At 58.5% G+C, this 16,055-nt stretch overlaps 2 protein-coding genes across 2 annotated transcripts in view; one reads left to right on the top strand and one right to left on the bottom strand.

The window, feature by feature from the left end:
• The window catches only part of CHRNE (cholinergic receptor nicotinic epsilon subunit), a 166,065-nt gene extending 157,314 nt beyond the window's left edge, over window positions 1–8,751 (bottom strand). Inside the window, exon 1 of the mRNA XM_078668939.1 lies at window positions 8,621–8,751. Within this exon, the coding sequence (XP_078525065.1) occupies window positions 8,621–8,751 (131 nt within the window). The remainder of the gene's footprint in view (window positions 1–8,620) is intronic.
• The window catches only part of GP1BA (glycoprotein Ib platelet subunit alpha), a 39,015-nt gene continuing 30,979 nt past the window's right edge, over window positions 8,020–16,055 (top strand). Inside the window, exon 1 of the mRNA XM_078671325.1 lies at window positions 8,020–8,745. The gene's annotated coding sequence lies outside the window, so the exon portion shown is untranslated. The remainder of the gene's footprint in view (window positions 8,746–16,055) is intronic.

Below are 16,055 nucleotides of genomic sequence, written 5' to 3'. Positions count from 1 at the left end.
CTCTGTATCATAGGTAGAGCCCGAGGCTGTGCACCGTCCCTCTGTATCATAGGTAGAGCCCCCGCTGTGCACCGTCCCTCTGTATCATAGGTAGAGCCCCCGGGCTGTGCACCGTCCCTCTGTATCATAGGTAGAGCCCCCCGCTGTGCACCGTCCCTCTGTATCATAGGTAGAGCCCCGCTGTGCACCGTCCCTCTGTATCATAGGTAGAGCCCGAGGCTGTGCACCGTCCCTCTGTATCATAGGTAGAGCCCGCGGCAGTGCACCGTCCCTCTGTATCATAGGTAGAGCCCCGGGCTGTGCACCGTCCCTCTGTATCATAGGTAGAGCCCCCGGCTGTGCACCGTCCCTCTGTATCATAGGTAGAGCCCCCCGCTGTGCACCGTCCCTCTGTATCATAGGTAGAGCCCGAGGCTGTGCACCGTCCCTCTGTATCATAGGTAGAGCCCCGGGCTGTGCACCGTCCCTCTGTATCATAGGTAGAGCCCCGGACTATGCACCGTCCCTCTGTATCATAGGTAGAGCCCCGGGCTGTGCACCGTCCCTCTGTATCATAGGTAGAGCCCCTGGGCTGTGCACCGTCCCTCTGTATCATAGGTAGAGCCCCGGGCTGTGCACCGTCCCTCTGTATCATAGGTAGAGCCCTGGGCTGTGCACCGTCCCTCTGTATCATAGGTAGAGCCCCCGCTGTGCACCGTCCCTCTGTATCATAGGTAGAGCCCGGGGCTGTGCACCGTCCCTCTGTATCATAGGTAGAGCCCCCAATGTGCACCGTCCCTCTGTATCATAGGTAGAGCCCCCAGCTGTGCACCGTCCCTCTGTATCATAGGTAGAGCCCCGGGCTGTGCACCGTCCCTCTGTATCATAAGTAGAGCCCGGGGCTGTGCACCGTCCCTCTGTATCATAGGTAGAGCCCGAGGCTGTGCACCGTCCCTCTGTATCATAGGTAGAGCCCCCGGGCTGTGCACCGTCCCTCTGTATCATAGGTAGAGCCCCCGGCTGTGCACCGTCCCTCTGTATCATAGGTAGAGCCCCCGGCTGTGCACCGTCCCTCTGTATCATAGGTAGAGCCCCCGGCTGTGCACCGTCCCTCTGTATCATAGGTAGAGCCCCGGGCTGTGCACCGTCCCTCTGTATCATAGGTAGAGCCCCGGGCTGTGCACCGTCCCTCTGTATCATAGGTAGAGCCCCCAATGTGCACCGTCCCTCTGTATCATAGGTAGAGCCCCCAGCTGTGCACCGTCCCTCTGTATCATAGGTAGAGCCCCGGGCTGTGCACCGTCCCTCTGTATCATAAGTAGAGCCCGGGGCTGTGCACCGTCCCTCCTGTATCATAGGTAGAGCCCGAGGCTGTGCACCGTCCCTCTGTATCATAGTAGAGCCCCCGGGCTGTGCACCGTCCCTCTGTATCATAGGTAGAGCCCCGGGCTGTGCACCGTCCCTCTGTATCATAGGTAGAGCCCCGCTGTGCACCGTCCCTCTGTATCATAGGTAGAGTCCCGGGTTGTGCACCGTCCCTCTGTATCATAGGTAGAGCCCCGGGCTATGCACCGTCCCTCTGTATCATAGGTAGAGCCCCCCGGGCTGTGCACCGTCCCTCTGTATCATAGGTAGAGCCCGAGGCTGTGCACCGTCCCTCTGTATCATAGGTAGAGCCCGGGGCTGTGCACCGTCCCTCTGTATCATAGGTAGAGCCCGAGGCTGTGCACCGTCCCTCTGTATCATAGGTAGAGCCCGGGGCTGTGCACCGTCCCTCTGTATCATAGGTAGAGCCCGAGGCTGTGCACCGTCCCTCTGTGTCATAGGTAGAGCCCCGGGCTGTGCACCGTCCCTCTGTATCATAGGTAGAGCCCCGGGCTGTGCACCGTCCCTCTGTATCATAGGTAGAGCCCGGGCTGTGCACCGTCCCTCTGTATCATAGGTAGAGCCCCCGCTGTGCACCGTCCCTCTGTATCATAGGTAGAGCCCGGGGCTGTGCACCGTCCCTCTGTATCATAGGTAGAGCCCCGGGCTGTGCACCGTCCCTCTGTATCATAGGTAGAGCCCCGGGCTGTGCACCGTCCCTCTGTATCATAGGTAGAGCCCCGGGCTGTGCACCGTCCCTCTGTATCATAGGTAGAGCCCCCGCTGTGCACCGTCCCTCTGTATCATAGGTAGAGCCCGGGGCTGTGCACCGTCCCTCTGTATCATAGGTAGAGCCCCGGGCTGTGCACCGTCCCTCTGTATCATAGGTAGAGCCCCCGGCTGTGCACCGTCCCTCTGTATCATAGGTAGAGCCCCCGGCTGTGCACCGTCCCTCTGTATCATAGGTAGAGCCCCGGGCTGTGCACCGTCCCTCTGTATCATAGGTAGAGCCCCGGGCTGTGCACCGTCCCTCTGTATCATAGGTAGAGCCCCGGGCTGTGCACCGTCCCTCTGTATCATAGGTAGAGCCCCCGGCTGTGCACCGTCCCTCTGTGTCATAGGTAGAGCCCCCGGCTGCGCACCGTCCCTCTGTATCATAGGTAGAGCCCCGGGCTGTGCACCGTCCCTCTGTATCCTAGGTAGAGCCCCGGGCTGTGCACCGTCCCTCTGTATCATAGGTAGAGCCCCCGCTGTGCACCGTCCCTCTGTATCATAGAGAGAGCCCCAGGCTGTGCACCGTCCCTCTGTATCATAGGTAGAGCCCCGGGCTGTGCACCGTCCCTCTGTATCATAGGTAGAGCCCCGGGCTGTGCACCGTCCCTCTGTATCATAGGTAGAGCCCCGCTGTGCACCGTCCCTCTGTATCATAGGTAGAGCCCGGGGCTGTGCACCGTCCCTCTGTATCATAGGTAGAGCCCTGGGCTGTGAACCGTCCCCTCTGTATCATAGGTAGAGCCCCCGCTGTGCACCGTCCCTCTGTATCATAGGTAGAGCCCGAGGCTGTGCATCGTCCCTCTGTATCATAGGTAGAGCCGCAGGCTGTGCACCGTCCCTCTGTATCATAGGTAGAGCCCCCCGCTGTGCACCGTCCCTCTGTATCATAGGTAGAGCCCCCGGCTGTGCACCGTCCCTCTGTATCATAGGTAGAGCCCCCGCTGTGCACCGTCCCTCTGTATCATAGGTAGAGCCCTCGCTGTGCACCGTCCCTCTGTATCATAGGTAGAGCCCCCGCTGTGCACCGTCCCTCTGTATCATAGGTAGAGCCCCCGCTGTGCACCGTCCCTCTGTATCATAGGTAGAGCCCCCGCTGTGCACCGTCCCTCTGTATCATAGGTAGAGCCCCGGGCTGTGCACCGTCCCTCTGTATCATAGAGAGAGCCCCGGGCTGTGCACCGTCCCTCTGTATCATAGGTAGAGCCCCCCGCTGTGCACCGTCCCTCTGTATCATAGGTAGAGCCCGAGGCTGTGCACCGTCCCTCTGTATCATAGGTAGAGCCCCGGGCTGTGCACCGTCCCTCTGTATCATAGGTAGAGCCCCCGCTGTGCACCGTCCCTCTGTATCATAGGTAGAGCCCCCGGCTGTGCACCGTCCCTCTGTATCATAGGTAGAGCCCCGGCTGTGCACCGTCCCTCTGTATCATAGGTAGAGCCCCCGCTGTGCACCGTCCCTCTGTATCATAGGTAGAGCCCCCGGCTGTGCACCGTCCCTCTGTATCATAGGTAGAGCCCCGGGCTGTGCACCGTCCCTCTGTATCATAGTAGAGCCCCCGGCTGTGCACCGTCCCTCTGTATCATAGGTAGAGCCTGGGGCTGTGCTCCGTCCCTCTGTATCATAGGTAGAGCCCCCGACTGTGCACCGTCCCTCTGTATCATAGGTAGAGCCCCCGCTGTGCACCGTCCCTCTGTATCATAGGTAGAGCCCCCCGGCTGTGCACCGTCCCTCTGTATCATAGGTAGAGCCCCCGCTGTGCACCGTCCCTCTGTATCATAGGTAGAGCCCCGGGCTGTGCACCGTCCCTCTGTATCATAGGTAGAGCCCCCCGGGGCTGTGCACCGTCCCTCTGTATCATAGGTAGAGCCCTGGGCTGTGCACCGTCCCTCTGTATCATAGGTAGAGAGCCCCGGGCTGTGCACCGTCCCTCTGTATCATAGGTAGAGCCCCGCTGTGCACCGTCCCTCTGTATCATAGGTAGAGCCCCGGGCTGTGCTCCGTCCCTCTGTATCATAGGTAGAGCCCAGGGCTGTGCACCGTCCCTCTGTATCATAGGTAGAGCCCGAGGCTGTGCACCGTCCCTCTGTATCATAGGTAGAGCCCCGCTGTGCACCGTCCCTCTGTATCATAGGTAGAGCCCCCGGCTGTGTACCGTCCCTCTGTATCATAGGTAGAGCCCGGGGCTGTGCACCGTCCCTCTGTATCATAGGTAGAGCCTCGGGCTGTGCACCGTCCCTCTGTATCATAGGTAGAGCCTCGGGCTGTGCACCGTCCCTCTGTATCATAGGTAGAGCCCCCCGGCTGTGCACCGTCCCTCTGTATCATAGGTAGAGCCCGAGGCTGTGCACCGTCCCTCTGTATCATAGGTAGAGCCCCGGGCTGTGCACCGTCCCCTCTGTATCATAGGTAGAGCCCCGGCTGCGCACCGTCCCTCTGTATCATAGGTAGAGCCCCCGGGGTGTGCACCGTCCCTCTGTATCATAGGTAGAGCCCCGGGCTGTGCACCGTCCCTCTGTATCATAGGTAGAGCCCCCCGGGGTGTGCACCGTCCCTCTGTATCATAGGTAGAGCCCCGGGCTGTGCACCGTCCCTCTGTATCATAGGTAGAGCCCCCGCTGTGCACCGTCGCTCTGTATCATAGGTAGAGCCCCCGGCTGTGCACCGTCCCTCTGTATCATAGGTAGAGCCCCCCGGGGTGTGCACCGTCCCTCTGTATCATAGGTAGAGCCCCGGGCTGTGCACCGTCCCTCTGTATCATAGGTAGAGCCCCGGGCTGTGCACCGTCCCTCTGTATCATAGGTAGAGCCCCCGGGCTGTGCACCGTCCCTCTGTATCATAGGTAGAGCCCCCGGCTGTGCACCGTCCCTCTGTATCATAGGTAGAGCCCCGGGCTGTGCACCGTCCCTCTGTATCATAGGTAGAGCCCCGGGCTGTGCACCGTCCCTCTGTATCATAGGTAGAGCCCCCGCTGTGCACCGTCCCTCTGTATCATAGGTAGAGCCCCCCGCTGTGCACCGTCCCTCTGTATCATAGGTAGAGCCCCGGGCTGTCCACCGTCCCTCTGTATCATAGGTAGAGCCCCGGGCTGTGCACCGTCCCTCTGTATCATAGGTAAAGCCCCCGGCTGTGCACCGCCCCTCTGTATCATAGGTAGAGCCCCCGCTGTGCACCGTCCCTCTGTATCATAGGTAGAGCCCTGGGCTGTGCACCGTCCCTCTGTATCATAGGTAGAGCCCCGGGCTGTGCACCGTCCCTCTGTATCATAGGTAGAGCCTTCCATCCTTCAGGTGCATTGGTGCCCCGGCCCTGCTTGTGTTGCGTCAGTGCAGCTCAGCCTTTCATCCTTCTGGTGTCTGTTGCACGCTCCTACGGTGGTGCACAGGCCCTGCTGGTGTATGTCCGCTCATGGCGTCAGTGCAGCTCAGCCTTTCATCCTTCAGGTGTCTGTTGCACGCTCATCCCGTGGTGCCCAGGCCCTGCTTGTGTTTGCCCGCTCATAGCGTCAGTGTAGCTCAGCCTTTCATCCTTCAGGTGTCTGTTGCACGCTCCTCCCGTGGTGCACAGGCCCTGCTGGTGTTTGCCCTCTGTCATTGCAGCTCAGCCTTTCATCCTTCTGGTGTCTGTCGCACGCTCCTGCATTGGTGCACAGGCCCTGCTGGTGTTTGCCCTCTGTCATTGCAGCTCAGCCTTTCATCCTTCAGGTGTCTGTTGCACGCTCCTCCAGTTGTGCACAGGCCCTGCTGGTGTTTGCCCTCTGTCATTGCAGCTCAGCCTTTCATCCTTCTGGTGTCTGTCGCACGCTCCTGCATTGGTGCACAGGCCCTGCTGGTGTTTGCCCTCTGTCATTGCAGCTCAGCCTTTCATCCTTCTGGTGTCTGTTGCACGCTCCTACAGTGGTGCACAGGCCCTGCTGGTGTATGTCCGCTCATGGCGTCAGTGCAGCTCAGCCTTTCATCCTTCAGATGTCCGTTGCACGCTCCCACAGTGGTGCCCGGGGCCTGCTTGTGTTTGCCCGCTCATGGTGCCAGTGCAGCTCAGCCTTTCATCCTTCAGGTGCCCGTTGCACGCTCCTCCAGTGGTGCAAAGGCCCTGCTGGTGTTTGTCCGCTCATGGCGTCAGTGCAGCTCAGCCTTTCATCCTTCAGATGTCCGTTGCACGCTCCCACAGTGGTGCCCGGGGCCTGCTTGTGTTTGTCCGCTCATGGCGTCAGTGCAGCTCAGCCTTTCATCCTTCAGGTGCCTGTTGCATGCTCCTACAGTGGTGTACAGGCCCTGCTTGTGTTTGTTTGCTCATGGCGTCAGTGCAGCTCAGCCTTTCATCCTTCAGGTGTATGTTGCACGCTCCCACAGTGGTGCCCGGGCCCTGCTTGTGTTTGTCCGCTCATGGCGTCAGTGCAGCTCAGCCTTTCATCCTTCAGGTGTCTGTTGCACGCTCCCACAGTGGTGCCCGGGCCCTGCTTGTGTTTGTCCACTGTCAGTGCAGCTCAGCCTTTCATCCTTCAGGTGTATGTTGCACGCTCCCACAGTGGTGCCCGGGCCCTGCTTGTGTTTGTCCGCTCATGGCGTCAGTGCAGCTCACCCTTTCATCCTTCTGGTGTCTGTTGCGCGCTCCCACAGTGGTGCCCGGGGCCTGCTTGTGTTTGTCCGCTCATGGCGTCAGTGCAGCTCAGCCTTTCATCCTTCAGGTGCCTGTTGCATGCTCCCACAGTGGTGCCCGGGCCCTGCTTGTGTTTGTTTGCTCATGGCGTCAGTGCAGCTCACCCTTTCATCCTTCTGGTGTCTGTTGCGCGCTCCCACAGTGGTGCCCGGGGACTGCTTGTGTTTGTCCGCTCATGGCGTCAGTGCAGCTCAGCCTTTCATCCTTCAGATGTCCGTTGCACGCTCCCACAGTGGTGCCCGGGGCCTGCTTGTGTTTGCCCGCTCATGGCGCCAGTGCAGCTCAGCCTTTCATCCTTCAGGTGTCCGTTGCACGCTCCCACAGTGGTGCCCGGGGCCTGCTTGTGTTTGCCCGCTCATGGCGTCAGTGCAGCTCAGCCTTTCATCCTTCAGGTGTATGTTGCACGCTCCCACAGTGGTGCCCGGGGCCTGCTTGTGTTTGCCCGCTCATGGCGCCAGTGCAGCTCAGCCTTTCATCCTTCAGGTGTCCGTTGCACGCTCCCACAGTGGTGCCCGGGGCCTGCTTGTGTTTGCCCGCTCATGGCGTCAGTGCAGCTCAGCCTTTCATCCTTCAGGTGTATGTTGCACGCTCCCACAGTGGTGCCCGGGCCCTGCTTGGGTTTGCCCTCTGGCAGTGCAGCTCAGCCTTTCATCCTTCAGGTGTATGTTGCACGCTCCCACAGTGGTGCCCGGGCCCTGCTTGGGTTTGCCCTCTGGCAGTGCAGCTCAGCCTTTCATCCTTCAGGTGCCTGTTGCACGCTCCTGCAGTGGTGCACGGGCCCTGCCTGTGTTGCCTGCTCACGGTGCGGCTGCACTCGTCACACCCGCCCTGTCACTCACGGGCTGACGTGGGCTCTTATCGGTGACAGAGCAGCGGATGTGGGGTGCGTGAGGGCAGCGCGTGCCCACGGGGGGGGTGCAGGGCTGGGCCTTATCAGTCCTCCCACACAGCAGCTCCCGGAAGCCTCAGAAGAGCTAATAGCAGGCAGGGGCCGTGTCCGCCTGTCCTTCCTGGAGCGGAGGGGCGTGAGGAGGGAGGGGGCGCGAGGAGGGAGGGGCGTGAGGAGGGAGGGGGCGTGAGGAGGGAGAGGGCGTGAGGAGGGAGGGGGCGTGAGGAGGGAGGGGGCGCGAGGAGGGAGGGGCGTGAGGAGGGAGGGGGCGTGAGGAGGGCGTGAGGAGGGAGGGGGCGTGAGGAGGGAGGGGGCGTGAGGAGGGAGGGGGCGTGAGGAGCAAACCAGCACAGACCGAAGCCACCCGCAGACCGGACCTGTGCAACACTGGACATCAGGGGCGGCCATGGGGTGTGACATGCAAAGGACACGGGACACTGGAGCCAGTCCTGCGCGTGACATGTGCATCTGAGAGCATTCATGTGTGTGACATGCTAAGGACACGGAGCATTGGAGCCAGTTCTGCGAGTGACATGGACCATTGAGAGCAGTCATGTATGTGACATGCTAAGGACACAGAGCGTTGAAGCCACTCCTGCGTGTTACATGGACCATTGAGGGCAGTCATGTGTGTGACATGCTAAGGACACGGAGCATTGGACCCACTCTTGCGTGTCACATGTGCATCTGAGAGCAGTCATGTATGTGACATGCTAAGGACACGGAGCATTGGACCCACTCCTGCGTGTGACATGTGCATCTGAGACATGCTAAGGACACGGAGTGTTGTTGGGCACCCTGTGTGACGTCCTTGGACTCCAGTCCTCTGCGTGGCATCTTGAGGGCACGGTCCAGTGTGTGGCAGCGCTGCGCGTGACACCCCAAGGACACCGCCCGCTGGGGCCGTCTCTTGTGTGACCCCCTCGGCCGAGAGGAGACCACTTGTGTATGTGCCATACCTGGACTGTTGGAGGTCACTCCTGGATGTGACGTCATTCTGAAACCAGAGAGCACTGCAGGTGACCGGTGGGACCCGCTCAGACTGTTGAAGGCCAGGCCTGTGTCTAAAGACTGAGGCTCGAAGGTACATGCTGAGCGTCAACTGCGCTGCTGCGGTCTGTGCTGTACCTGCTCTGTGTGTGAGGGAACCTTGCACTGCTGCTGCCTGTGCTGTGTGTGAGGGAAGCTTGCACTGCTGCTGCCTGTGCTGTGTGTGAGGGAAGCTTGCACTGCTGCTGCCTGTGCTGTGTGTGAGGGAACCTTGCACTGCTGCTGCCTGTGCTGTGTGTGAGGGAAGCTTGCACTGCTGCTGCCTGTGCTGTGTGTGAGGGAAACTTGCACTGCTGCTGCCTGTGCTGTGTGTGAGGGAAGCTTGCACTGCTGCTGCCTGTGCTGTGTTGAGGGGACCGTGCACGGCTGCTGCCTGTGCTGTGTGTGAGGGAAGCTTGCACTGCTGCTGCCTGTGCTGTGTGTGAGGGAACCTTGCACTGCTGCTGCCTGTGCTGTACCTGCTCTTTGTGTGAGGGAAGCTTGCACTGCTCCTGCCTGTGCTGTACCTGCTCTGTGTGAGAGGGAAGCTTGCACTGCTGCTGCCTGTGCTGTACCTGTTCTGTGTGTGAGGGAAGCTTGCACTGCTGCTGCCTGTGCTTTTCATGTTCTGTGTGTGAGGGAAGCTTGCACTGCTGCTGCCTGTGCTGTGTGTGAGGGAACCTTGCACTGCTGCTGCCTGTGCTGTGTGTGAGGGAAGCTTGCACTGCTGCTGCCTGTGCTGTACTTGCTCTGTGTGTGAGGGAAGCTTGCACTGCTACTCCCTGTGCTGTACCTGTTCTGTGTGAGAGGGAAGCTTGCACTGCTGCTGCCTGTGCTGTACCTGCTCTGTGTGTGAGAGGGAAGCTTGCACTGCTGCTGCCTGTGCTGTACCTGTTCTGTGTGTGAGGGAAGCTTGCACTGCTCCTGCCTGTGCTGTACCTGTTCTGTGTGTGAGGGAAGCTTGCACTGCTGCTCCCTGTGCTGTACCTGCTCTGTGTGTGAGAGGGAAGCTTGCACTGCTGCTGCCTGTGCTGTACTTATTCTGTGTGAGGGAAGCTTGCACTGCTGCTGCCTGTGCTTTTCATGTTCTGTGTGTGAGGGAAGCTTGCACTGCTGCTGCCTGTGCTGTACTTGCTCTGTGTGTGAGGGAACCTTGCACTGCTACTCCCTGTGCTGTACCTGTTCTGTGTGTGAGGGAAGCTTGCACTGCTGCTCCCTGTGCTGTACCTGCTCTGTGTGTGAGAGGGAAGCTTGCACTGCTGCTGCCTGTGCTGTACCTGTTCTGTGTGTGAGGGAAGCTTGCACTGCTCCTGCCTGTGCTGTACCTGCTCTGTGTGAGAGGGAAGCTTGCACTGCTGCTGCCTGTGCTGTACCTGTTCTGTGTGTGAGGGAAACTTGCACTGCTGCTGCCTGTGCTTTTCATGTTCTGTGTGTGAGGGAAGCTTGCACTGCTGCTGCCTGTGCTGTACTTGCTCTGTGTGTGAGGGAACCTTGCACTGCTGCTGCCTGTGCTGTACCTGTTCTGTGTGTGAGGGAAGCTTGCACTGCTGCTGCCTGTGCTTTTCATGTTCTGTGTCTGAGGGAAGCTTGCACTGCTCCTGCCTGTGCTGTACCTGCTCTGTGTGAGAGGGAAGCTTGCACTGCTGCCTGTGCTGTGCCTGTCTCATGTGAGAGGGAAGCTTGCACTGCTGCTGCCGGTGCTGTACCTGTTCTGTGTGCGAGGGAAGCTTGCACTGCTGCTGCCTGTGCTATACCTGTTCTGTGAGGGAAGCTTGCACTGCTGCTGCCTGTGCTGTACCTGTTGTGTGTGTGAGTGAAGCTTGCACTGCTGCTGCCTGTGCTTTTCATGTTCTGTGTGTGAGGGAAGCTTGCACTGCTCCTGCCTGTGCTGTACCTGCTCTGAGTGTGAGGGAAGCTTGCACTGCGGCTGCCTGTGCTGTACCTGCTCTGTGTGTGAGGGAAGCTTGCACTGCAGCTGCCTGTGCTGTACGTGCTCCGTGTGTGAGGGAAGCTTGCACTGCGGCTGCCTGTGCTGTACGTGCTGCGTGTGTGAGGGAAGCTTGCACTGCTGCTGCCTGTGCTGTACCTGCTCTGTGTGTGAGGGAAGCTTGCACTGCTACGGCCTGTGCTGTACCTGCTCTGTGTGTGAGGGAAGCTTGCACTGCTGCGGCCTGTGCTGTACCTGCTCTGTGTGTGAGGGAAGCTTGCACTGCTCCTGCCTGTGCTATACCTGTTCTATGTGTGAGGGAAGCTTGCACTGCAGCTGCCTGTGCTGTATGTGCTCCATGTGTGAGGGAAGCTTGCACTGCTCCTGCCTGTGCTGTACCTGCTCTGTGTGTGAGGGAAGCTTGCACTGCTCCTGCCTGTGCTATACCTGTTCTATGTGTGAGGGAAGCTTGCACTGCGGCTGCCTGTGCTGTAAGTGCTCCGTGTGTGAGGGAAGCTTGCACTGCTGCTGCCTGTGCTGTACCTGTTCTGTGAGGGAAGCTTGCACTGCGGCTGCCTGTGCTGTACCTGCTCTGTTTGTGAGGGAAGCTTGCACTGCTGCTGCCTGTGCTGTACCTGCTCTGTGTGTGAGGGAAGCTTGCACTGCTGCCGCCTGTGCTGTACCTGTTCTATGTGTGAGGGAAGCTTGCACTGCGGCTGCCTGTGCTGTACGTGCTCAGTGTGTGAGAGAAGCTTGCACTGCTCCTGCCTGTGCTGTACCTGTTCTGTGTGTGAGGGAAGCTTGCACTGCTGCTGCCTGTGCTGTACGTGCTCCGTGTGTGAGGGAAGCTTGCACTGCTCCTGCCTGTGCTGTGCCTGTTATGTGAGAGAGGGAAGCTTGCACTGCTGCTGCCTGTGCTGTACGTGCTCCGTGTGTGAGGGAAGCTTGCACTGCTCCTGCCTGTGCTGTGCCTGTTCTGTGTGTGAGGGAAGCTTGCTCTGCTGCTGCCTGTGCTGTATGTGCTCCGTGTGTGAGGGAAGCTTGCACTGCTGCTGCCTGTGCTGTACGTGCTCTGTGTGTGAGGGAAGCTTGCACTGCTGCTGCCTGTGCTGTACCTGCTCTGTGAGGGAAGCTTGCACTGCTGCTACCTGTGCTGTTACTGCTCCGTGTGTGAGTGAAGCTTGCACTGCTCCTGCCTGTACTGTACCTGCTCTGTGTGTGAGGAAAGCTTGCACTGCTGCTGCCTGTGCTGTGCCTGTTCTGTATATGAGGGAAGCTTGCACTGCTCCTGCCTGTGCTATACCTGTTGTATGTGTGAGGAAAGCTTGCACTGCTGCTGCCTGTGCCCTTCATATTCTGTGTGTGAGGGAAGATTGCACTGCTCCTGCCTGTGCTGTACCTGTTCTGTGTGCGAGGGAAGCTTGCACTGCTGCTCCCTGTGCTGTACCTGCTCTGTGTGTGAGGGAAGCTTGCACTGCTGCTGCCTGTGCTGTGCCTGTTCTGTATGTGAGGGAACCTTGCACTGCCACTCCCTGTGCTGTACCTGTTCTGTGTGTGAGGGAAGCTTGCACTGCTGCTCCCTGTGCTGTACCTGCTCTGTGTGTGAGGGAAGCTTGCACTGCTGCTGCATGTGCTGTGCCTGTTCTGTATGTGAGGGAAGCTTGCACTGCTCCTGCCTGTGCTATATCTGTTCTATGTGTGAGGGAAGCTGGCACTGCTGCTCCCTGTGCTGTACCTGCTCTGTGTGTGAGGGAAGCTTGCACTGCAGCTGCCTGTGCTGCATCTGCTGTGTGTGTGAGGGAAGCTTGCACTGCTGCTGCCTGTGCCCTTCATGTTCTGTGTGTGAGGGAAGCTTGCACTGCTCCTTGCTGTGCTGTACCTGTTCTGTGTGTGAGAGAAGCTTGCACTGCTACTCCCTGTGCTGTACCTGTTCCGTGTGTGAGGGAAGCTTGCACTGCTGCTCCCTGTGCTGTACCTGCTCTGTGTGTGAGAGAAGCTTGCACTGCTGCGGCCTGTGCTGTACCTGCTCCATGTGTGAGGGAAGCTTGCACTGCTGCGGCCTGTGCTGTACGTGCTCCGTGTGTGAGGGAAGCTTGCACTGCTCCTGCCTGTGCTGTGCCTGTTCTGTGTGTGAGGGAAGCTTGCTCTGCTGCTGCCTGTGCTGTATGTGCTCTGTGTGTGAGGGAAGCTTGCACTGCTGCTGCCTGTGCTGTACCTGCTCCATGTGTGAGGGAAGCTTGCACTGCTGCGGCCTGTGCTGTACGTGCTCCGTGTGTGAGGGAAGCTTGCACTGCTCCTGCCTGTGCTGTGCCTGTTCTGTGTGTGAGGGAAGCTTGCACTGCTGCTGCCTGTGCTGTACGTGCTCTGTGTGTGAGGGAAGCTTGCACTGCTGCTACCTGTGCTGTTACTGCTCCGTGTGTGAGTGAAGCTTGCACTGCTCCTGCCTGTACTGTACCTGCTCTGTGTGTGAGGAAAGCTTGCACTGCTGCTGCCTGTGCTGTGCCTGTTCTGTATGTGAGGGAAGCTTGCACTGCTGCTGCCTGTGCTGTACCTGTTCTATGTGTGAGGGAAGCTTGCACTGCTGCTGCCTGTGCTGTACCTGCTCCATGTGTGAGGGAAGCTTGCACTGCTCCTCCCTGTGCTGTACCTGCTCTGTGTGTGAGGGAAGCTTGCACTGCTCCTCCCTGTGCTGTACCTGCTCTGTGTGTGAGGAAAGCTTGCACTGCTGCTGCCTGTGCTGTGCCTGTTCTGTATGTGAGGGAAGCTTGCACTGCTCCTGCCTGTGCTATACCTGTTGTATGTGTGAGGAAAGCTTGCACTGCTGCTGCCTGTGCCCTTCATATTCTGTGTGTGAGGGAAGATTGCACTGCTCCTGCCTGTGCTGTACCTGTTCTGTGTGCGAGGGAAGCTTGCACTGCCACTCCCTGTGCTGTACCTGTTCTGTGTGTGAGGGAAGCTTGCACTGCTGCTCCCTGTGCTGTACCTGCTCTGTGTGTGAGGGAAGCTTGCACTGCTGCTACCTGTGCTGTGCCTGTTCTGTATGTGAGGGAACCTTGCACTGCTACTCCCTGTGCTGTACTTATTCCGTGTGAGAGGGAAGCTTGCACTGCTGCTACCTGTGCTGTTACTGCTCCGTGTGTGAGTGAAGCTTGCACTGCTCCTGTCTGTACTGTACCTGCTCTGTGTGTGAGGAAAGCTTGCACTGCTGCTGCCTGTGCTGTGCCTGTTCTGTATGTGAGGGAAGCTTGCACTGCTCCTGCCTGTGCTGTACCTGTTGTATGTGTGAGGAAAGCTTGCACTGCTGCTGCCTGTGCCCTTCATATTCTGTGTGTGAGGGAAGATTGCACTGCTCCTGCCTGTGCTGTACCTGTTCTGTGTGCGAGGGAAGCTTGCACTGCCACTCCCTGTGCTGTACCTGTTCTGTGTGTGAGGGAAGCTTGCACTGTTGCTCCCTGTGCTGTACCTGCTCTGTGTGTGAGGGAAGCTTGCACTGCTGCTGCCTGTGCTGTGCCTGTTCTGTATGTGAGGGAACCTTGCACTGCTACTCCCTGTGCTGTACTTATTCTGTGTGTCAGGGAAGCTTGCACTGCTGCTGTCTGTGCTGTACCTGCTCTGTGTGTGAGGGAAGCTTGCACTGCTGCTGCCTGTGCTGTGCCTGTTCTGTATGTGAGGGAAGCTTGCACTGCTCCTGCCTGTGCTATATCTGTTCTATGTGGGAGGGAAGCTTGCACTGCTGCTGCCTGTGCCCTTCATGTTCTGTGTGTGAGGGAAGCTTGCACTGCTCCTTGCTGTGCTGTACCTGTTCTGTGTGTGAGAGAAGCTTGCACTGCTACTCCCTGTGCTGTACCTGTTCTGTGTGTGAGGGAAGCTTGCACTGCTGCTCCCTGTGCTGTACCTGCTCTGTGTGTGAGAGAAGCTTGCACTGCTGCGGCCTGTGCTGTACCTGCTCCATGTGTGAGGGAAGCTTGCACTGCTGCGGCCTGTGCTGTACGTGCTCGGTGTGTGAGGGAAGCTTGCACTCTCAAAAGGTTCACTCAGCACCACCACATCATCATTCAGCGCTACCCCAGCATCACTCAGCACCACCACAGCACCACTCAGCGCCACCCCAGCATCACTCAGCACCACCACAGCACCACTCAGCATCACTACATCATCACTCAGCGCTACTCCAGCATCACTCAGCACTACCACATTATCACTCAGCACCACCACATTATCACTCAGCACCACCACAACACCACTCAGCACCACCACAGCATCACTCAGCACCACCACAGCACCACTCAGCACCACCACAGTACCACTCAGCACCACCACAGCACCACTCAGCACCACCACAGCACCAACACAGCACCTACTCAGAACCACCACCTCTTGTTTTCTCCCTCTCTGCACTATTCGCACTGTTTCTCGCTTTTTCTCTACTCTGGCACTCAAGCTGATTATGTCCGCTCTTGTTGTCTCCCGGCTGGACTACGCAACTGCCCTGTACAATGGCATTCCAGCGTACAGCCTACGGAAACTCCAGTTGGTTCAAAACCAGGCAGCCCGACTTATTCATGGCCTTTCTCGCTCGCATCATTGCACTCCTCTTCTGAAGGCACTTCATTGGTTGCCAGTTAAAGAGAGGGCCTTGTTTAAGTTGGGTTGCATGGTTTTTCATTCACGGCGGGGCTCTGCTCCCGCCTTGATTTCTTCCATGATCAGGGAGTATATCCCCACTCGAGAGCTTCGCTCTTCTTCCCAGTCCTTGTTGGTGGTCCCCTGCTTTAAGCGCAAGAAGTGGGGTGGGTCGAACTTTTCTACTCTGGCACCCACTTTTTGGAACTCTCTACCGGATCACCTAAGACTGGCAACACACTACCTTCCCTTTCGGAAAGACCTTAAAACCTTTCTTTTTAAACAGGCCTTTCCCTTGTGATATGCTCTCACTTCTCCTTAGGCCTATCAGTTTTTAGGTGTGGTGGTCACTCTCCCCCACTGGTACCCTGCCCTCCATAGCGCCAAGAAACCGCTGGTGAATGCTGCGCTCAATAAATATTTTAAATTCAAATTCACCACAGCACCACTCAGCACCACCACATTATCACTCAGCACCACCACAGCACCACTCAGCACCACTCAGCACCACCACAGCATCACTCAGCACCACCACAGCACCACTCAGTACCACCACAGCATCACTCAGCACCACCACAGCACCACTCAGCATCACCACATCATCACTCAGCGCTACCCCAGCATCACTGAGCACCACCACATTATCACTCAGCACCACCACATTATCACTCAGTACCACTCAGCACCACCACAGCGCCACTCAGCACCACCACAGCACCAACACAGCACCACTCAGCACCACCACAGCATCACTCACCCTGCCCATTATCACCCAGCACCACCACTGCACCACTCAGCACCACCACAGCACCACT

Source organism: Lissotriton helveticus, chromosome 12, assembly GCF_964261635.1.
Source record: "Lissotriton helveticus chromosome 12, aLisHel1.1, whole genome shotgun sequence".
Classification (NCBI taxonomy): Eukaryota; Metazoa; Chordata; class Amphibia; order Caudata; family Salamandridae; genus Lissotriton; species Lissotriton helveticus.
The sequence above is the reverse complement of the archived record's forward strand: the minus strand, read 5'-3'. Positions and strand labels throughout refer to the sequence as shown.